At 45.9% G+C, this 22,737-nt stretch overlaps 1 protein-coding gene across 1 annotated transcript; it reads right to left on the reverse strand.

Moving 5' to 3' along the window:
* Positions 1-6,962: 6,962 nt before the first annotated feature.
* On the reverse strand, positions 6,963-9,130 carry Il3 (interleukin 3). The gene is made up of 6 exons (XM_013033780.1): positions 8,942-9,130; positions 8,805-8,837; positions 7,742-7,837; positions 7,572-7,613; positions 7,401-7,463; positions 6,963-6,968 (listed from the first exon to the last, which is right to left on the reverse strand). Exons 1-6 carry the CDS (start codon positions 9,128-9,130, stop codon positions 6,963-6,965), a joined length of 429 nt encoding a protein of 142 aa, XP_012889234.1.
* Between the last annotated feature and the right edge of the window lie 13,607 nt (positions 9,131-22,737).

Below are 22,737 nucleotides of genomic sequence, written 5' to 3' on the forward strand. Positions count from 1 at the left end.
CAGAGCTGGCTGGGCCTCCTGGAGGGCTATTCTCTGTTTTGGCTGATTGGGAGGGGAGTCTTCCCTCCAGCTTTGATCTCCTTGTTTGTCAAAGAAAGGAGAATGGTTACCAGGGTCCATACAATCTCAGAGCATCTTTGCCCTGGGCTAGGGGTACAGTAGATTTAGCTTCTTCCCTCATGGAGATCATTCTCAATGCAGACCCCTCCGCACACACAGCCCCAGGAGACGATGGCTGCTGGACCACCAGGGCGTAAAGTGACTGGGCCACATATTTTCTTAGAAAGAGCCAACTGGACAAATGAGGACTAGAGAAAAAGACCATTCTTCCTGGTCCTGATCCCTGTCATGATTAGGAAGGAGGTAGCCCCAGGCTTCCCAGGGGACCAGGGCCACACTCTTAAGAATAAGCAGTGCTGGAGTCTCCCTTTCCCTAGGGAGAACAGGCAGCGTTTCGTTTTTCAGATACCCCTTGCCAACCTTGGAGGTTTCACCCTCCCTTCTCTAATGCCAGGTACATAGTCCTACTGAAGGCTGCGAGAACAGAAGAGCCAGGGAAGGGGAGGGGGAGAATGTCATAGTGTGACCTAGGCTGAAAGTAGAGCCTAAGTCTCTGGGGCTGTGTGGGAATTGAAGGAACCCATGGCTACCAGTGGCGGTGGAGGGCAGCTGTGAACAAGTGCCATCTCCCTTAACTCCTTGAGGCATGGGGCTGGGGGACACAGACAAGGATATGGATCTAAGCTCTGCTGGTGTGGGGGTTGGATAGGATGAGGGGACAGAGGGACACATAGAAGTTTTAGCAGTAAACATGGTGGTAGGTGAATGGAAGATGGAGCTGAGGGTACTGATGTACATTCAAGGTCAGAGTTAGGAGGCTGTGGGGCTGTAAGGTATCAAGTCTCAGTAGGGAGAGAGCCAAGGAGGCCCTTGGTCAGACTGAAGGATTCTTTTTTTTTTTTGGTGGTTGTGGGGCTTGAACTTTGGGCCTGGGCGCTGTCCCTGAGCTCTTCAGCTTAAGGCAAGTGCTCTACCACTTGAGCTATAGCACTACTTCCAGTTTTCTGGTGGTTAATTGGAGATAAGAATCTCCCAGACATTTCTGTCCAGGCTGGCTTTGAACTGTGATCCTCAAATCTCAGCCTCCTGAGTAGCTAGAATTACAGGCTTGAGCCACCGGTTTTCAGCTCAGACTGAAGGATTCTTGTGCCTCAGTGAATACTGGCAGAATTGCTGTTACTTAAGGATTTAGAGGCTCTTGAGATTGGTAATCCTGGATTTCCTCAGACCATTGCTGAGATATCATTGAGTTTCTTCTCAGACCAGTTACTTCACCTGATCTGTCCTCCATGAGCCTGACTGGATCTTCCAACTCACTCTGTGAGAATGCACCATGCCCGTCACCCTCGCCAGTCTCCTTCTCTCCCTTGTGCGTCCTCCTGTCCCGGCCCTGGGAGCTTCCACTCTGCTGTCCCAGGTTCTGTTTCCACATTCCTCTTCCTCTGCCTTGACTTCTGCTGTTGGTATAAAACACAGTGTTTGGCCAGGCACTGTGGTTCAAGCTATAATCCCAGCTACAGAGGAGGCAAAGATGAGTGATGGTGGTTAATGGCCAGCCTGGACATGTAAGCCAATGAAATTTCATCTCAATGGCTGCATGTCTTTTTTTTTTTTTTTTCTTGTCGTGGGGCTTGAACTCTGGGCCTGGGCGCTGTCCCTCAGCTCTTCAGTTCAAGGCGAGTGCTCTACCGCTTGAGCCACAGCACCACTTCTGGTTTTCTAGTGGTTTATTGGAGATAAGAGTCTCACGAACTTTCCTGCCCGGGCTGGCTTGGAACCACGATCCTCAGATCTCAGCCTCCTGAGTAGCTAGGATTACAGGCATGAGCCACCGGTGCCCAGCTGGCTGCATGTCTTTTATCCCAGATGTGGAGAAGTATACTAACTCCAGTGATACTGATGGTTTTTTTTTTTCAGTTTTTATTTTTTTTTGGCAGAACTAGGGTTGGAACTCAGGACTTCCTGCTTGCTAGGCAGACACTCTGTGGCTTTCCCCTAGTGATAGGGGAAAGCATAAATAGGAGGATCAAAGCCCAAGCCACCTCTGGCATGGAACAAGTCCCTTCTTCAGAGATAACAAAGAAAAAAAGGACCTGGAAATGCAGTTGAAATAGTAAAGCACCTGCTCTGCAATTGCAAGGCCCTGAGTTCAATTCCCAATAGATGTCGAAAGATAAAAAGAAGATGAGAAAACACAGCATCTATCATGGCCCAATCCTAACCGGTTTCCTTGTGTGTACCCTTCACTCCCCTGCCCCCTCCCCCATAGTCATTCAGGAGATCATGCAGACTTGGATAGCCTGGGTAAGGGAAGGAAGAATCGAGAAAAGAAGGACCAGCTGAGACCCACAAGGGGTCTAAGACCCACATGGATGGGCCCTTCCACTATTTTGGTCACTTGGCACCCAACCCTACTAGGTTACTCAAGCCCAATAGACTAAAACTCTTCTCCCAAGAGCCCTGTCCATTGCTCTTGATAGGAAGCACCTCTGACAAGATCCATACTCACCCATCACCCATTTAGTCTAAAGAATCCTCTATGCTGTGCCAACCAACTCAGCACAGTAAAAGGCCCTAGCCTCAGCATGGGGAAGCATAGAAGTTCTTGGGGTTTGTTCCACTGCTTCAAATGGGGCTGGAGGCCAGGATGGGGTGCGTTTAGCACAGCCTCTCTGATGCTGCCTTCCCCAGATATTTGCCACTCTGGCGATTTTCTCCTTGTTCCATTTGTGCATCTCCAAAGACCTTAGTGGGAAGATAAATATTCTACCAACTTGCCATCACAGTGAAACATTCTATTTTTAAATTTAAAAAGAAGCCAGGTGCCCATAATCCTAGCTACCCAGGAGGCTGAGATCTGAGGATTGTGGTTCAAAGTCAGTCTCAGTGGGAAAGTCTGTTCGACCATCTCCAGTAAACCACCAAAAAGGCTGAAGTGGGGCTGTGGCTCAAGTGGTAGAGTGCTATCCTGGAGCCCCAAAAATCTGAAGCCCCAAGACCAGTACAAAAATAAATGCATAAATAAGAAAAAAGAAAATTCTAGTAGACTGGTATAATCTACTTAGGTGTGGGAGGTAGGCATGCCGGCCTTGAAGACATCCTAGGATTCACGATGAAGCATTGCTGCCCCCTGGTGCCAACTAGATTAATTGACCTTATAGATAGTGCAGAAAACAGGGCATAGGATTGGAGAAGAGATAGGCTAGCTTTTTCCCAGACTGGCTTTGAACCATGACCCTTTGGATATCATTTAGATATGAGCCCGAGTAATTAGAATTACAATCATGAACCACTGGATCAGGGTCCCCCCCTTTTTTAGGAACATTAAATCTCATTTGAGAGGGCTCTGCTCTCATGCTTAAGCACTACCCCAAAGCCCTGCCTTCAAATACCATTGCCTTGGAGATTAGGTTTCAACATAGGCCTCTCAGAGGATATAAACACTCAGCTTCAGTCTACAGAATGTAGAAATTTCCTCAACCTGACCAGGAACTGACCACTAAGTGGTTTTGGGCTCCAGTCCAGAGCTGTGTTGGTGCCCTCAGCAGGGTCTGAGGGTTGAGGTCAAGGGTAAGCCTGAGTGGACCTGGCCAGGTCATCCCTAACCCCAGCCTGGCTCTAGAATGCAGAATAAACAATACCAGAGGACAATGATGAGCCACCAGAATATCTGAAGACAGGAGATCATCTCTCCCATCTCAGAGTGGTACTTCCACCCATACTCCCTCTTCTACCATAGCTCTTGTCTATATGACCTTGCTTTATACGGGTTCCTCTCCCTGCACTGGGTTTGTGTCTGATCCCACCTCTACCCCTGCCAACTGCAGGCATCAGCTGCCTAACACATTGCTTAGCAGCCTTCCATGGCCAGGATAGGGAATAGAGGGGAGAGAGACTGAAGGAGAGTGGTAAGCTTTCTACCAGACTTCATTCCCATCATAGATCTCTTGTTGCATGGATACTCTCAGCCAGGTTCAGTCTCTGTTATTCCTTCTGTTCGGAGACCTAACACTTGTAATTGTCACATGTCTGGGCAGTTTCTTAATCAGGTCTCAGCCTACATGACACTTCCTCCAGACACTTTCCCAGATAGCCCTATATAAGCTATGCCTCCCAGGGCTGGAGGCATAGCTTAAGTCGTAGAGCACTTGTCCAGCACGTGTACAGCTCTGGGTTCAGTTCCAAGTACAGCAAATAAACAAATAAAATAGCAACCTACAGACTCCACCCCCACCTGTCCATTTGCTGCTGTACCCCTAGTGTCCAATAGAGGGCCTGTCACATAGGCACTCAGCCAGTGCATTGACTGAGCACAAGGCATTGGAGGGAATATTTAGCTCCATGCAGCCTGCAGTGAGAAGAATGTGGTTCCAAGACCAAGGACTATGAGTTTTAATATAGGGTCCTTTAAGAAGGGAATTGCCAGGCTGGGAATGTGGCTTAGTGGTAGAGTGCTTGTCTAGCATGCATGAAGCCCTGAGTTTGATTCCTCAGTACCACATTAACAGAAAAAAGCTGGAATTGGTGCTATGGCTCAAGTGGTGAAGTGCTAGCCTTGAGCACAGAGAAGCTCAAGGACAGTGCCCCAGGCCCTGAGTTCAAGCCCCAGGACCAGCAAAAAAAAAAGGGGGGTAGATTTCCAGGCAACAGCAAAACAGTACAATACTTGATTACCTGTCCATACTTTATATCAGGTAGATGAACAGACTCCCAGGGAAAGAGGCTTTGTGATTTCTGTTATGTAATTACTCCCACCAGGACCAATGGCAAGCTACTGATAACTGGTTGGCCTTTTTTTTTTTAACAGTTGGCTCTGTGAGTCAGTATGCACTGGTCCCAGCTCACCACTGGCTTTTGGGTCCCAGGGCTTAAGGCAGAAAGACTACAATTGCTCTGACCCCTCTCTCCAGTGAAGAGTGACAAGCAGTGACTCATCATGGGAACGTGGAGTGGTACCTAAATGCTGCCTCAGCCAGGATGAAAGTAGTACCAGCTGGGAGGCGCAGGGAGGGAGGGAGTAGGTGGGATGGGGAGGGAAGGGGGGAATTCAGCTTGGAAAACCCTGTCTTAGAGTTCAGCTTCTCTCAGCATTGCTCTCTTCAGAATTGGTACAACCACAGACCAGGGAAGGCGCTCCACCTCGTGGTACTTCTAGAAACTGCAGTACATCTTCAATTCCTCCAGGGATCATGTTTAACAATAAATATTCCCTGGGGATGTCCTGTCTGCCCCCTTCTCTCTCCTACCCCTCCCCTAACTACAATGGGCTAGGATGAGGAGAGAGGGGACAAGGAGAAAAGAGAATTCCTTCTTGGGAACATCCCAGTAAATCTCTTACCTCCTATTCCACTCAAGCCAACCAGTTAGTTCCTTACTTACAAATCCAGGGGAAGAATGGATCAAGATACAAAAGTGGACAAAAGGAGGATCAGTTCCCCAGTGTCTTGGTATCAGTACCCCAGTCCTTTGTGGGACTCATGAAGAGTCAGGGAGGATAGTATTGCATGCACCCCAGCATCAGGAAGACTCACTCTGCCCCGTAGGAGGTGCTCCAGGTAGGGTACATTGATTCCATACAGGAAGGAACACATGGTCAAAAGGTCAGGCAGCAACTGAGCCATGCTTAGTGGTATCCAAACACCAGCTATCCAGGCTAGTTCATATTTGCCTGTCCTTGCTGTAGTCAGTGTGAACAATTCAGAGGTAGGTCTCTATAAAGTAAGATCTCATCTTATGGATCTAGAAGGAGGTTTGCCTTCCTGAGCTGAAGGTGAGTGAAGGGTTTAGAGATATGGACAAAGCTGCGTAGTTAAGAGACCACACATAGCACTTCTATTGGCTGGACCATTAATGAAGCTGAAAGCCATGGGCGGAAATGGAGTCCACAGATAAGAGATAGGTTCTGAGGATATAGACCTGTAGACAGAGCCCAGAATAAGCTAAGGATCGAGGAACTAAATATCAAACCAATATAGTAAGAGTTGCAGTTTTGTTTTTTTTTGGGTCCGGTCGTGGGGCCTGAGCTCTGGGTCTGGGCACTGTCCCTCAGCTCTTCAGCTCAAGGTTAGCACTCTACCACTTGAGCCACAGCGCCACTTCTGGATTTTTTCTTTTTGCTTATGTGGTGTTGAGGAATCCAACCCAGGGCCTCATGCATGCAAGGCAAGCGCTCTATCCCAGAGCCACCTTTCCAGCCTTTTTTTTTTTTTTTTTAGAGTTGCAGTTTTTAAAGTGCAGTCTGGCTCCCTCCCCAGTAGACTACAGTTTGCCAGGATTTGTGTTCTACCATCAAGTCTTTGCAGCAAGATGGTCTACTAGGGCTGCCAAATTATCAGGCCAGAGAGCAGGGGGCCCAGGCTGGGGTGGGGTCCCTGGATCTGGATGGCCTATTATCCAGAGAGCTGGCTGTTCAGGCAGGGCTTGTTTGCTGCTAGGACTTGTGGTACTATTGCAACTTCTAAAGTGACCACTTGGGGAAGCATTTCACAAGATTTAAATGCTCAAGGACCTAGCCTGAATCAAATCCTACCAGTATAGTTTTCAAGCTGTTGTACTTAGGAAAGTTGCTTAACCATGCAGCTATTCTCATAAAACAGAAATAACATGCTCTCAGCTGGGATGAGAAATAAGTTAAAGCCAGTACAAGTAAAATGCTTAGAGTAATGCCTGAGTTATGGTAAGAGCTCTGTGGCTACCTGTGATTGCTCTGAGCATGGGGTGGCTGTAGGGACTTGTGGGACTAGCTCACCTGGACACATCCACACTGCAGCTCAGTGTACTGACAGCACACAAACCATCTAGAATGGTCAGTAATAAAAGCCATCTAGAACGGTCAACAGGACCTGCGCCAAATCAAGACACTCAGAACCAAGCATTTTGTTCAAAATCTGGTTTATTTTCACTCATATCTAGAAACATGAAGAACAAATGAGCACTCCCCTCCCTCAGGCTCCCTTGGAATTTTTTTTTTCAGAAGAAGCAAGATGTGACTCCTCTGCAAAAATAAATAAACTGCACATTGCAGAAGATAATAAATAGATAAATAGATAAATAAACGGCCTTGCTGGAGTAAAAATGAGAACATCATTATAGAAGACCAAAAGGAAGCTCTGCATTTCAGAAATAAATTAATGATAAATTAATGATTCATCTGACATCACAGGAGACAACTAATAATACTCTTCTGGTCCTGGACTGTGTGAAAGACACCCAAAAACTTCCATTGCTGCGTTTTCAACATTCCCCAACTCATGGTGAGAAGACCCAGGGACAGCGGTGGGTGTCACAGAGGAGTTTCTAAATCTCAGAGTCTCCTCCGTCAGTTGAGAAAGGACTCTCACAAAGCTTTTCAGTTTCTTCCGGAAATCATTGGGGTCATCTTCGGTGATGAAAATGGGTCCTCCCTGTGAAGAGCCAGAAAAATAGTGTTAGAAGAATTCTGGCTGTCGAGGGTGATGATGGGGGTTATGGGTGAGGGACCACCTGCGGGGGCATCTAGAGGAACATCTTACCATCAGAAGGGGGGTGGGTTCAGGCAGGCACTGTCGAAGTATCTGTGGGAAGAGATCAAAGCAAGACAGTCAGAAAGTTTCTTCAAGAAGCAAGCCCTGCTAACCTTCCTCTGCAGAGTATGGGAAGGGCCAAGGCAGGGGTTCCCAAAATCCTCCACAGCTTCACATACCTCAAGATTTTTCCTGATCTTTATGTTCGTGACATCGTTCAATGTTTTTGCAGCTTCCAGGAATGCACACAGGTTGGGCTTTAGCAGGGATGTATCCTAAAAGGACAAAGAAACCACATAAGAGCTGGGGAGTTGGAGAGTGCTGTTCCCATGGCCACGCTGCTCATCCTCAGTGTTCTGAGCCTGCTGTTAGGGGCATCTTTGGATAACCTGCTCCTCATTCCCTCTTTACCCCAGGTAAGTTCCTAAACTGTGCCACAAGGCGCGAGCCTAGAAGTGAATATACACTCTGTTAGGACCTGTTTCTCCCTAAGTACAAAGCCTCAGCTCCTGGCTCCATGCATATGAGCTGCATAAAGGACCTAGTTGGATCTTTCTGTACTTGAGAAAAATACATCTCCCAAAAGCATCTGTGGAAAAGGCAGAGTTGCCCCAGAGAAATACTTGTGGCTATGAAGCCAGATGTCAAGGTGCATGCCTCAACTGAACTAAGAGTTCCCAGAAATCAGGAAGAAAATCACAAGCACTTCAGCGTGGGGATGGGTACAGCATGTGAGCTGCAAGCATCTCCAATGAAGAGAATGCAGATGGCCAGTAAACTCGGGAAACACCTCAGCTTCCTGTTTGACACCACCTATGTCCATCAGACAAAGGCAAGACAGAGCTATGGCAACTGACTAGAACCACAAAAAAATAAGTGCAAATGAGAACGGAAAACACTCCTTTTTGTTAAAGGGAAAGGAAGGCAGCAGGGAAAATTCTAGTCTGCCAGCTCAGGGAATGTCCCACCAAAAATTCAGCCTCTACAGCTAGCTGCCTTTTCATTTAACAACCTGAAAACCAGCTTTCATTATTTACAGCCATGGCTGGGACCATGTACAGATATGGGCCCACTAGGCACTTTGCATCAATTCTCGTAGCAAGCCCACCGAGATAGACAATTTTTAACAGATAAAAAAAATATATGGAGGCTAGGTAAGGTGGAGTAACAAGACTGACATCACCAAATGGGAGGCAAATAATTGGCACCCAGGTGTGCCCAAGTAGGGAGCTGAGTTCTTACCATCAGTTGTAACTCGAATTCGCTGATGATGGGCTGTTGTAGGAACACCAAGAAAGAAAGAGTTGTAAGAGCTGTAGGCTAGGAGTAACCCCCCGCATCCCTCCCTCCCCCAGCCCAGCCTTGTTCCTGCTACTCACTTCTGTAAATTTGTTATCTAGCAGGTATTCAAGTTCAATGACAAACAAGCTACAATTCACGGGTTTTGAGTTGGAAGGTGGCTGGGTGGTATCTTGAAGCGTGGTGGGAGCTTGGAACCCAGAACGGAACAGGAACAGTAGCAAGAGCAGAATCTGGAGGCTGCTCGAGTTGGGGCGTGTAGGCTGCATTCTGCCTTGTCCTTGTCCTTCGTCTTCTGAAGAGTCCACCACAGCCCCTGCCTTATATAAGTCCCAAACCCAAGACCGAAGTGGGAAGAAGAGGTGGGATGGGGCAGAAAGGGGAGGAGACGAGGGAGGGGGAGGGCATCAGAAGGATCTTTATCTGGCATGGAACCTCCATAGAAAAACCACACTTTATCACAGTTATCACTTTCTGGTACTCAAGATCAGCAAAATGGGGAAAGGGGATCTTGAGGAAGACCTCCTGACAGGTAAGACAGGCTGGGTCTGAGCTGGCCTCGACTACTTGCTTCACAAGACCTTACCCAGACTGCCTGTCTTGCCTGGTGCTGCCTGGTGTGGTGGATGACCAAGTGGAAGCTTACTGAAACAGACTAGGGTTTGTCTGGCAGCCTGTCTCACAGCCAACTATCCACCTGTGGGGTCACCCTCACGGAGTACATGTCCCATACCCCTTCTGATACTGGGTTACTGGTATGTAGCCTTAGTGGTTTGCCCCTTGAGTTCTGGAAAACTCCTTAACCCTGTTCCTGGTGGGTGGTAGATGGAGCTCAGCCCCCAGGATCTCATTCTTTCATTGGTCTGATAGAAGCACAATCTGTGCCCTGCATTGTGGGGGGCTTTATCCCTGCTGGAGACCTTGCCGAAGGACCCAGGTGTCCCTCTGGTTGCACAGATTGTTGAGCTCAAGATGGCCACTGAGGCAGTGTTACCAGTTGCTGCAGGAGGGGCCTGGCCTAGAAGGCTTAGGAGATGGAATTAGCAAAGGATGAGGGATGGGTGCTCAAGGGAAGCGAAGAGGGCAATGCTGTGATTGAAGACTGGACCATCACTGGGGGCAGTGATGGAAAGGAGAAAGCTGCATTGCTAGGATCCAGATGCCACTCTGTTCTGTACCATGCAGGCAGTGAGTGTGGGGCCCAGGAAAGAGTCTTCAGAGATGGCCAGCAATGGGCACAAGCTATAGGGGAATCTACAAAGGACCTGAGAAGCCACAGCCAGAGAGGAAGTGGGCACACAAAGAGGGTGAGGGCCCAAGGGACAGCCCCTGAAGGAAAAAGTGGTCTCCCTGGGAGAGGCCAGAGGCATGGGGGTTTGAGTAAAGGATGACTGTGACGAGCATGGAAGAAAAGTTCTTCGAGCTGATGGGGAAAGCAAGCAGGACGAAGAGGCCAGCGTTTGGGTTGGGGTGTGCTCTGATGTGATCAGTGTTGGGAGATGAGCAGATTATGCTGCAGCAGAGGAATTTGAGTGCTTCAGGCATGGTGGAAGGAGCAGATGTGAAGACAAAGATAAGGGAGGCAGGTGTAAAGCAAGAGGCTGTGACACAGGTATTGCTAGGGGAATAACAGTCATTGTCAATACCTTTCCAGCTCAGCTAGGAGTCAAACCGTGCACCAGAGGGTACCCGAGGATGACCAGAGCCTCCTCCAGAACCAAAGAGAACCCACAGGAGAACATGTAGGAGTTTTAGGACCAACCTGAGTACTCCCAGGAAGCACGATCAGTTTCACAAACTTCCACTAGACACTTGGTGTGTGCAGGCACCAGGAATAAAGTGGGCATGGGGCCTCCCTTAAGAACTCAGTCATGGAGATGCAGAGTGAAAACTCTGCTCTCTTCCAGTAGTCTTGCAGTGCTAATGCCCACTTGTAGGATCCTTCAAAGTGTGGCCCTCTGAATCGCAGTCCAGGCTTTCCAGCTCAAAAAATTTCCTGTGCCTGGGCACTGGTGTTCACATCTATACTTTTAGCTACTCTGGAGGCTGAGATCTGAGGATCATGGTTCAGAGCCAGCCTAGTCAGGAAAGTCTGTGAGACTTTTAACTCCCATTAAGCACCAAAAAGGTGGAAATGGATCTGTGGTTCAAGTGGTAGAAATGCTAGCTTTGAGAAAAAGAAAAAAAAAAGCTCAGAGACAGTACACAGGCCTTGAATTCAAGCCCTAGGATTGTCACCTAAATAAATAAATTTATGTGGACAAGATTTTTGGGTGATCTGCAAAATCCATTCTGATTTTGTGTTCTGTGTAAAAGTTTTGGGGACCCTTATTCTTCTGTTTTTTTTAAAAATGTAATTGGGTTTTTTGAAAGAATTTAAAAACTCAGTTGTGCTGTAGTGGCTCATGCCTGTAATCCTAGCTATTCAGGAGGCTAAGATCTGAGGATTGCTATTTGAAATCAGCCCTGGCAGGAAAGTCCAGGAGACTCTTATCTCCAGTAAACTACTCAGAAAAAGTCGAAAGTGGCACTATGGCTCAAGTGGTAGAGTGCTAGCCTTGAGCAAAAGATCTCAGGGGCAGTGCCCAGGCTCGGATCCAAAACAAAAAAACAAAACAAAAAGAAATTCTACCACTTTGAGCCACAGTGCTACTTCTGGCTTTTGAGTGGTTAGTTGGAGGTAAGACTCTCCTGGGGTCTTTTCTAAAGGTCTGGGCTGCCTTTGAATCATGATCCTCAGATCTCAGCCTCCTGATGTAGCTAGATTTAGAGAGACAGGAGTCACCCGCATATGGCAAGACTTACCATTCTTGTGTGTTTTGGGGTTTTTTTTTTTGGCCAGTCCTGGGGCTTGACCTCAAAATCTAGGCACTGTCCCTGAGCTTCTTTGTGTTCAAGGCTAGTGTTCTACCACTTGACTCACAGCATGACTTCTGGCTTTTTTCTGAGTAGTTTATTGGAAATAAGAGGCTCATTGACTTTCCTGCCTGGTCTGGTTCTGAGTAGTGCCCAGCTTGTATGCTTTTTTCTTTCATTAAAACTCCTGATTTTATGTTGAGCTGTTGGAATGAAAAATCCTGAGCAGTACTATGAGAGATGTTGGCATTCCTAGTATTTGTCACTTGCAAAAATAATTACAAGCCTGGATATACTGGCTCAAACCTATAGTCTTCGGGATTGAGATGAGAGAATCATTTGAGCCTAGGAATTTAAGACCACCCTGGGCAATTTAGTGAGGACCTGTCTACAATTTAACTGAGTTGATCTTCATCTCCGGCCTGCCCAGGTGGCCCCTACTCGTGATAAGAAAGACCTTATGCCTGAGGGTAGTTTTTACTTTTGTTAAAAGGTGTTTGTCCATCCATCCATACCAATCTTCCTGGATTCCAAGGTGACTCCAAAGTGATGTTTCAGAGCAAAGATAGATGTAAGATGGCGGCAGGGAGGCAGAGCTTTTTATACTTACTCTAGTCAACCTATGTACCCCAGGAATTGGTGCTTTTAAGCAAAATCAGTTTCTAAGTACTTGTTATAATGACATCTTTTTTTGTCGGTTTTGGGGCTTGACCTCTGGGCCTGGGTGTTGTCCCTGAGCTCTTTAGCTTAAGGCTAGTGCTCTAACACTTGAGCCACAGTGTCACTTCCAATTTTCTGGTAGTTAATTGGAAATCAGAGTCTCATGTACTTTCCTGCCTGGGCTGGTTTCAAACCACGATCCTCAGATCTCAGCCTCCTGAGTAGCTAGGATTACAGGCATGAGCCACTGGCACCTGGCTTGTTATAATAATTTTTAAATAGATAAAGTTTATTACAGGAAAAAGGTGAGGGTCCATGCTAAAAGAAACTCATGGAGTTTCCAACCAGGGAAGGTGTGGTGTGGTATGGGATTCCTAGAGATCCCCACAGAGCTCAAAGGATAGCCAGTGATGAGGCCAAGAGGGGTCCTCTGAACCAGAGGTGTCGAGGAGGCAGGGCTACTTGGACTTCGGTAGAGATGGAGAGAAATGGACGGAGGCAAGAGCTCTCACAGCTAATGTATTATGCTATGTGTGAATGAAGTTCCTTACTTGAGTTCACTGGCCTAATCCTCATAATGGACCTTTGAGACAGCACCGTTACTATCCCCATTGGACAGATGAGAAAACAGAGGCTCAGTTTTTGGAGCTGGGTTTGTGGACCTGGGAAGTAATACCAGCAGGATTGAGTGTTGAACATACCCTTTTTATCCAGAGGGCTGAGCATACCTTTAACACCATGACAGGGGACCTGGTGGGTGGTAGGGACTTCTACATCATGGCAGCAGAAGCCAGTAGGATAAGGATAAGATGTGGAGCAGGGACAGAAGGCAGTGATGTTGGGCTGAGGAGTGAGTAAGGGTTAGAAAGAGGACAGAAGAATCTTCAAGGTTTTATTCTGTAAGGAAAGGGAGGTGCAGACAGCTAGAGGAGTTATAGTGTCAAAAAGAACCTTTTCAGGGGCTGGGAATATGACTTAGTAGTAGAGTGCTTGCCTAGTATGCATGAAACCCTGGAAATGGTGCTGTGGCTCAAGTGTGCGCTGTCCCTGAGCACAGAAAGGCTCAGGGACAGAGCCCAGGCCCTGAATTCAAGGCCCAGGACCAACAAATAAATAAGAGACCCTTCCCTGGCAAGTTGCTTGAGTGTGTTTGTTGGAGACCAGCCAAGGGTGCACAAGATGGCTGGCCGGCCTGGCCAGCACAGGCAAGGCGGTACCTGATGGTACCCAGGAATGTCCCTGCACCAGATGTCTTCTCTAGGAAGAGACCTCAGGGAAGGGCCACTTGAAGAGCTCCGTCACCTAGAGTTGGGGATACAGCATGGGTGTGGCTCTGTTCCCCTGTGAGATAGCAGGCAAGGTCAACTCTTGCGAGTTTGGGGAGATGAACATGAGGGGAGACTGGCTTTATAGCCTGGGGGTAACCCTGATGGCAGTGGCAGGGCAAGGAGGATGAGAGGATCTCTGATGGACAAGAGGAATGGAAGCCAGAGATGGGCATGGAGACGGAGTCATCCGAGGGAGGCCGGAAGTGGTTCACCCACTGGGAGACCCTATGAATGTCGCATAAAACCTGCTGCTCTTTAAGGAACAGGAGGAATGGAGAGTTCTAGAATACAAATGCCTCTTCTGGAGCCCATTGAGCGCCCTCCACTTCCACACAGAACGAGGCAGAACCTAAACCTCTCTGGAAGTCTCCTTTGAAGTCTGCCTTCACTCCACTGGAGCTGCTCTGGGTGAAATCACAGGAACCTACTTCCCTTCCCTGAGCAACACATTCCCCCCCCACCCCAACCACAAGAGAGGCCCGTGGCTTCTGAAGACAGTGATTCCACTCCTAGTGTTTGCGTCAGGCCCGACCAGTGAAGCCTCTGAGTCTCATCTGATAAGACCCGAGTTGAGCCTGGCTGGGTTCTCACGTAGTAGAACATAGTTCAAAAATCCTGGCCCTTGGGGCCCAATCCAACCAGAGGTCCATGCTCATCACCCACCCCCACAGACTTCATGAAATAATCTGAGGGTACTCACCACTGGTGGAGACTTACGCTTCAGTCACTATGACAAGCTTTCCCACCACCATTCCATAGCATCACATGCCAGATTTTTGTCTGCCTGTGACCTCAGTCATGCTTCCGCTGGTGGCCCTGACCACAGGGCCTGGTTTTGTCACTACAGAAGTCAATGAAGGGATCTCTGGCTAGCTTAGCAGTTCGACTCAATATCTTGAGTCCACCTGAACAACAACAATAACAAAAACCTCAGGAAAAGGTTTCCTGGCTCTACCTCTTCCCAGTGTCCCCAGTGGCAACCCTATTCCCTCTCCCCCCCACACTTGTATTTCCACCACAGTCTGTCCCAACTCCTGCCTGTCAACAACCATCCAAGCACATGTTCTGCCCACCACATCTCTGCTTCTGTCCCTCTCTTCCCTCAAGTGACATATGACTGTTCCTCTCGGACAGTCTTCTTCCCATAGGAATTCATACTGAAGATTCCGACAAGGCTCCTTCTAGTCCTGAGAACAATTCTTTTCATATTGTCAAACTCACTCACTCTGATTGTAGACTTTATCTCTCATCCTTCCTGCCTTCCTCTGGAGCCATATTTCCAATTCTTGGGAGGCCACATTAAATAATGTGAACCATAGTCTCATTCTTCTGTATTCTAAAGCCCTCCTATGATATTCCATATGAGGCAACTCTAATAGACTCCGTGAAACCTTCTTCCATGTTAGGTATCACCTAGAAGATACTAAACTACTCCTTGAAGATTAGAGGATAATGTAACAGGATGCCAAGTAAGACTTGACTTCTATCTGAAAGAGACAAGCCAGCACCCTACCCTTTGTCTCATTGAACTAAGGAGAAGATAGTCAAGATAGAAGGTCTTAGAACCTTCTACTATCCCACAGTTTGGTGGCAAAGGGTTTCCCTCAGTGGGAGAAGAATGTACCTCCCTGCTCCTAGAGAATACATATCCAAGGGACCTGCCTTGACAGAGCATGTCACAGCAAGGCAAAACTGTCCCTAGAAACACACAAAGAAGATGACTGTGGTACCTGCCATATGAGAAACAGGGGTCTCTTTCCATCCTCTTCCCTATCCTAAATGTGCTAGGGAGGAAAGAAGAGAGGATATAGATAAGAACAATTAGAAGGTGTCCTCCATCCTTTCCATTTTGGCTCTTTGTACAGACCAGACCAGTCCTGCATTGGTGATCAATCTTGATTATCAGCTGGATTGGATTGAGGGACATCTAGGAGATTAATAAAGCCCACCTCTGTGTGTGCTTGTCAGTGAGGGTATTTCCAAAGATGATTAGATCGTGAAGGCTCTGACCTAATCAATAGTTTAACCCATTAAGGGATTCAAAATTTGAATGTGCTGTTAAGAGGTGGCAGAACTGTAGAAGGTGGGGCCCAGTTTGAAGAAGTGAATTATTAGGGTATGCCTTAGAAGGGTCAACTTGATTTCTAAGTCTTTCAATCCAGTCTCACTCTGGTCCCTTCTTGTTATTCCTTTCTGCTTCCTGGCCACCATAAAGCGAGCAGCTTTCCTCTGCCATGCCTTCCTATGACCTAAAATGATGGACTTAGCTAACCATAGACTGAAATCATGAGCCAAAATAAAGCTTTCCTTCTTTTGGCTGTTTTCTCTCAATATTTGTCACAGCAACAAAAAACTAACACACCAAGAGAAGAAGAGATGGGCACCACATTGGAAAAGAGACTTAAGGCTCTGAGCTGCCCTGAGTTTTCTTCTTCTGTAAGTTATTGAAGAATCAGTAATCTACCCAAGGTGTTGACCAGGGTTAGGAATAATGGAAATTATTTCTGGTAGGAAATGTTGACTTTCAGATCTTGGTCCACCTTTAAGAGGTGGAGCCTCATGGGAGGAAGTTAGGCTCCTGAAGGGGATAGTGAGATCACAGGCCCTCCTATCTGTTTTTCTCTCCCCAGCTGCCATGATATGAGCAGCTCGGCTTCACCACATGCTCCCTGCTAGGATGTTTTGCCTCACTACAGGCCCAAAGAGACAGGGCCAACCAACCACAGACTAGAAATTCTGAAACCATGAGCCAAGAAAGCCTTTGCTTCCTTTTTATTTTTTTGTTGGTTGCAGGGCTTGAACTCAGGGCCTGAGCGCTGTCCCTGAGCTCTTCAGCTCAAGGCAAATACTCTACCACTTCAGCCACAGCACCACTTCAGGTTTTCTGGTGGTTAATTGGAGATTAGAGTCCCACAGACTTTCCTGCCCAGGCTGGCTTTGAACCATGATCCTCAGATCTCAGCCTCCTGGGTAGCTAGGATGACAGGCGTGAGCCACCAGCTCCTGGCCTTTTCCTCCTTTTAAGTTGATTTTTCTCAGGTATTTTGTCTCACCAAAGCTGACTAACTCAAGAAGAAACTCAGAGGGGGAAAAATAAATGAAGACGCATCTGTGTCTCACCTTGTACCAGGTGTTCCACAGTCCTGTTGCAGGTGTGGAGTATCCTAAGGGAGCTATGTGCTATTCCTGCTGAAGCTGCATTCACCCAAAACCAGTTATTCCTCTATGCTGACCTCCCAATTCAGATGTCCTGAACTGGACTAACCCATTCCACAGACTTTCAGGTGTGAGGAAAGCCCTTTTCCTGCTGGAGTGGTAGTCCCCTGAGGCTGAGAGTTTAGATCAATTTTCACTGCTTACTCTTTGACCCACATTCATGTTCATTTGGGGATACTTATTTGGGAAGCCCTTCAACTCCTACAGACAAAGCCCTTCTCCCAGACTTGCTCAGAAAGGTACCAGAGATCTCCAGCTTTGCGCACACATGCGCGCGTGCACCTTCATGTCCCCAGGGAAGGTCCGAGCTTAGCTTAGGCCAGACTATGTACCTGGAGCATGTGAATACAGCAGCAGTGCCCATCCCATAGTCCTTGGTTTTTAGTCCACGTAGTATATAGCTATGTTGAGGGATGACAAGAAGATCAGAACAGACATGCCAAGAGTTCTGAGTAACGGGCAGAGAAAGAGGGGCTGACAGAGCCCTGGATCATAGAAGTACTGACTGGTCCCAGCAGTCTGGTGGCTTGGGTTGTGTGTGATTAGGTAGAAGGGCAGAGTGGCCCATGGCTTTATGACAGGCTTGACCATACAAGATAGGTCTTACTGCACCACCTTGTGAGAGCTTTGGTTTGGAGAACCAAACCTTTACCCACTACTCAGGTAAAGCATCAGGATCCTGAGAAAACACTAAGTGTCCTCCTGACATGGGTTCTAGGTGGCTGCAAAGCTCCAGGTTTCACCTGAGGTCTAGGATGCACTCACTCAGCCCCTACTGAGAGCTCTTGGAGAACATGGCTCACTCCCTGTAGCCATCAGGGCATGATTTCAGAGGGCCTTGAGCTTTGTAGGGGAAGGAGAAAGCCAGATGTTGAAGCCTAAACCACACACAAGATGTATAAGCCAGGGGAAAAGCATATTTTACATCTTTATCCACATAGATACCTTTTCTTCCATCATGCAGAGACATTTTGTGTGCTATCACAGAGTGTCTTTATAGTTGTAACTGTCCTTTAGTTTGCACGGCTCTTTTCTCTGTGATTGTAGAGGGTAACTGCACACTGTGTAAGCTCTGTAGACACCAACAGGCAAGAGCAATGGAGATGCCTTTTAAAAAATGGTTTCAGCTGAGTGCTAATGGCTCATGCCTGTAATCCTAGTGACTAAGGAGGCTGAGATCTGAAGATCACAGTTCAAGACCAGCCCAGGCAGGAAAGTTCGTAGTCTCGTATCTCCACTTAAGCATCAAAACCTCAGGAAGTAGAGCTATGACTCAAGAAATCAAGTCTAGCCTTGACCAAAAAAGCTCAGGGACAGTGCCCAGGCCCTTAATTCAATACCCAGGAGCAGACACACAAAAAGAGGTTTTAATCATCATATAATAATAGCATGTATTTGTGGGATATAGTGTGATATTTCAATATGTATATATAATACATAATGATCAAATGGTGTAATTGGAATATCTGTCACCCTAAACATTGATCATTTTGGGGGGCAGGGGAGTAGTTTGGGAGGTGGGGAAGGAAGGTATGGTAGGGGAAAAACAAAGGAGGAGGCAACAATGCTCAACAGGAAATGTACTCATTACCTTACTCATATAACTGTAACCCCACTGTACAGTATTTTTACAATAAAAAGCATATTTTAAAAAATTTATCATTTTTTGATGTTAGGGAACAAATGAATACTGTTATCCAAAAATAAATATATAGTTACTTGCCAACCACAGTTATTCTGTTCTGTAAAAGACTAGACGTCATTTCTCCTTGTCAGTAGAAACATCTCTAATGCAACGTGGGGTACAGGAGATTTGTGCAAAGGATTTTAAAATGCTGGGACTGAGGCAGGTTCTAGTGGCTCACACCTGTAATCCTAGCAACTCAGGAGTCTGAGATCTGAGGAGTGTGGCATCTCCGTCAGTAAAGTCAGTGAGACTCTTATTTTCAATTGATTCTCAAAAAAGCCAGAAGTAGAGCTGTGGCTCAAATGGTAGAACACTAGCCTTGAGCACAAAAGCTTACGGACAGTGCCTAGGCTCTGAGTTCAAGCCATAGGACTGGTGTGTGTGCACATGCGTGGGCGTGCGTGCGCGCAAACACACACACACACAAGCTAGGACTGTCTTGGCCAAACTAGGATAAGCAGGTTATCTAAAAGAGAAGCTCTTGAGCCATTCGCATTTCATGCAGAGCCCTGCATCTGATTTAAAGGGATACCTTCATTTGGTACGTTAGTTTGAAACTATTGCTTGATTATTATTAAGCATTCATGTTTTCTAAGCCTTTCTTTGTGTATTGGGTCTCACAGGTTTGCCGTAGGTTTTTCAGCTCTTAAAGCTTTCAGGTTGAACTACTGTGTTTATATTCTTGAATATAAACTGAATGTATCCAGTGTTCCATTGAGGCTAGCGTTAAGTTTTTAGCTATGATTGAGAGCCTATGGCATAGAATGATCACATTTTGTTTCTTCCTAAATGCCAGTGTCATCTGGGCCATGAGGTCACCAACAACAAGTAGGAGGTAGATTTCAGAGCCCATGAGTCTCTTATCTAGTCTTGGTCTCTGTCATTGTTCTGACCTCTGAGATGTCCAGATTATATTTGTGTACCAATGTACGTAATCACTGCTTTAGTCTTTTGGGGATGATTTTACTTTACTTTGTTTTATTTTTATTTTTTTAATTGTTATTATAAAAGTGATGTATAAGAGGGTTACAGGTGCATAAATGAGGTATTCAGTACATTTCTTTTTGGACAATGTTACCCCTTCCCTTGCTTTATTTCATTTTTTATATTTAAAAGATACAGAGTGCATAAGACATATATGCACAAGTGATCAAATAATTATAAACCAATCACTGATTTAACCAATGCTCAGGCTTAAAAACAAGATGAGTCCAAAACAAAGCACCAGAAATCTCCCCATTTTTGCTCTGAGGTCATAATTCTCTCCAATTTAGAGATAACTGACTAGCTAATCTTTTATGATGTCTGATTCCTTGCTTTTCTTTGTAACTTTATCACCAGTGCCATAAACAGTATTCCTAAACAGTATACTTTGGCTTTGCCTGTTTCCAGATTTTTGGGTAGGTAATTAAGAGATAAGAGTTTCATGGACGTCCCTGTCTGGGCTGGTTTCAAACTGTGATCCTCAGATCTCAACCTCATGATTAGCTAGGATCACAGGCAGGAGCCACCAGTGCCAAGCACTTTTTGTATTTTATACAGAAGTCCCTTTTCTACCTCAAGACCATGACATTTTTTTCTAAACTGTATAAAAGCTTTGTGGTTTTGCCTTTCTCATTGATAAATTTAACTAATCTGGTATTATAGTAGCTATGCTCTGAGTTCATTGTTTCCATAAATAGTCATTTGTTCCAGCACATTTTTTAAAAAGCTGCCTTTTCCCTGAAAATTTGCATTGCTGCCTATCATATTTCAAGGGTTCATATGTGTGTAGGTGTGGGTCTCTTTCTAGTCTCTATTATGTTCCATTGCCTCATTTGTCTCTCCTTGAACTAATGTATTACTTGAAAGATTGCAACTATATTATGTCTGATAGAGAAAGTTGTCCCACCTTGTCTTTTTCCTTGTTCTGTTTTTGTTTTTGTATGCACCTGTCCTGGTGCTTGAACCCTGAGCTCTTGCTCAAGACTAGCATTCTACCACTTGAGTCATGGCTCCACTTCTGACTTTTTTGGTAGCTTATTGAAGAAAAGAGTCTCACAGACTTTGACCCATCATCCACAGATCTCAGCCTCGCAAGTAGGTAGAATTACAGGCCTGGCTGACTTTACATCAATTTTAAATCAGTTTGTTCATCTCTTCATCTTTGTATCTCTTCCCCGTTCCCCTAAATGCTAGGACTTTTGGGACTTAAGTGATTCTATAAATTAATTTAAATTAAATTAACTTGTATCTTTAAAATATTGACTCTTAGTCCATGAACATGGTATACCTATTCTTATGTCTTCAATAGTTGTCAATAATGTTTAAATATTTCTCAGCAGAGAGCTTACTATATTTGGATCTTGATATTTTGACTTAAAAAAACAAAAACAAAAACATGATATTGTTAGTAGCTGCTAATAACTCAAACCTAATCTACCTACTCAGGAGGTTGAGGTTCAAAGCCATCCCAGGCAGAAAAATTCACTAAACTATATCTCCAGCTGACCAGCCAAAAGCCTGGCTGGAGGCATAACCCAAGTGGTAGAGCACAAGCTAAGCAAGATCAAGACCCTGAGTTCAGATCCTTGGCAAAAACAACAACAACAAACATGATGTTATAAATGTCTTTTATTGGCATAAATGCAGTTGCTTTGTATATATTGGTGTTATATCTAGCAAAGTTGCTAAACTCTTACTCATGCTAAAACCTTATCTACAGATCTTTTTGGATTTGCTACAAGTGTACATCATCCATAAGTAGTGAAACTTGTTTCTTCTTTTCTTATTTTTATATGTTTTATTTCTTTTTCTTTACTTACTACACAGATTAGCATGTCCTGTATAATGGTTACTAGAAGTAATGATATTGGACATTCTTGTCTTATTGTAGATCGCAAAGGAAAAGTCTTCATTGTTTTGCCATTAAGTATAAGCTTCAAATTTCTGATATGCTTTATCAGATTGAGGTTTTCTAAGAATTTTTTTTATCATGAATGGATGTTGATTTCATACAAAAAAATTCCCATATATAGTAAAGTGATCATGTGTTTTCTTCTTTAATTTGTTGTGTGAGGGGGTGAGGAGTGCGGGGGTTGGGGTCTTGGGGCTTGAACTCAGCCTAGGCATTCCCTCTGATATTTTGCTCAAGGCTAGTACTGTACCACCTGAGATAAAGCTTCACTTCTGGCTTTTTTTTGGGGGGGGTGATAGTTTATTGGTCTCACAGGCTTCTCTGCCCAGGCTGGCTTTGAACCTCAATCCTCAGATCTCAGCCTTCTGAGTAACTAGGATTATAAGTGTGAGCCACTATGGCTTTTCCTTAATCTTTTAATGTGTGAAATCACACAAACGTTTGTTTGCCAGTTCTGGGGCTTGAACTCAGGGCTTGGGCACTGTCCCTAAGCTATTTTGCTCAAGGCTAGTGTTCTATCACTTGAACCACAAATCCATTTTCAGCTTTCTGGTGGTTAGTTGGAGATGAACTTTCCCAGACTGGCTTTGAACCCCAATCCTCAGATCTCAGACTCCTGAGTAGCTAGAATTATAGCTGTGAGCTACCCATTATTATTATTTTTTTTGCCAGTCCTAGGGCTTGAACTCAGGGCCTGGGCATTGTCCCTGAGCCTCTCTTTCTCAAGGCTAACACTCTACCACTTGAGCTACAATGTCACTTCAGCTTTTCTGTTTATGTGGTACTGAGGAATTGAACCCAGAGCTTCATGTACTCTAGGCAAGCACTCTACCACTATGCCATATTGCCAACCCCATTATTCTTTCTCATCTCTCCTTCCCCTGTTCCTTCCTTTTCTATCTTCTCAGTAGTCTCCCTTTTACTTTCATGGTTTTGGTCATTTTGTTGTTCCCTGCCCCCACTCCAAGACTTCCACAAGGGCTGGGAAGATGGCTCAGTGGTAGAGCGCTTGCCTTGCATGCCTGAGGCCCTGGGTTCGATTCCTCAGCACCACATAAGCACAAAGAAAAAAGCTGGAAGTGGTGCTGTGGCTCAAGTGGTAGAGCGCTAGCCTTGAGCTGAAGAGCTGAGGGACAGTGCCCAGGCCCACGACCAGACCCCCCTCCCCCCAAAAAAGACTTCCACAAATAATAGAAGGCATACTATTCTTTTTTTTGGAGGGGGTGTCCGGTC

This window comes from Dipodomys ordii, unplaced genomic scaffold (assembly GCF_000151885.1).
Source record: "Dipodomys ordii isolate 6190 unplaced genomic scaffold, Dord_2.0 Scaffold177, whole genome shotgun sequence".
NCBI classification, from domain to species: domain Eukaryota; kingdom Metazoa; phylum Chordata; class Mammalia; order Rodentia; family Heteromyidae; genus Dipodomys; species Dipodomys ordii.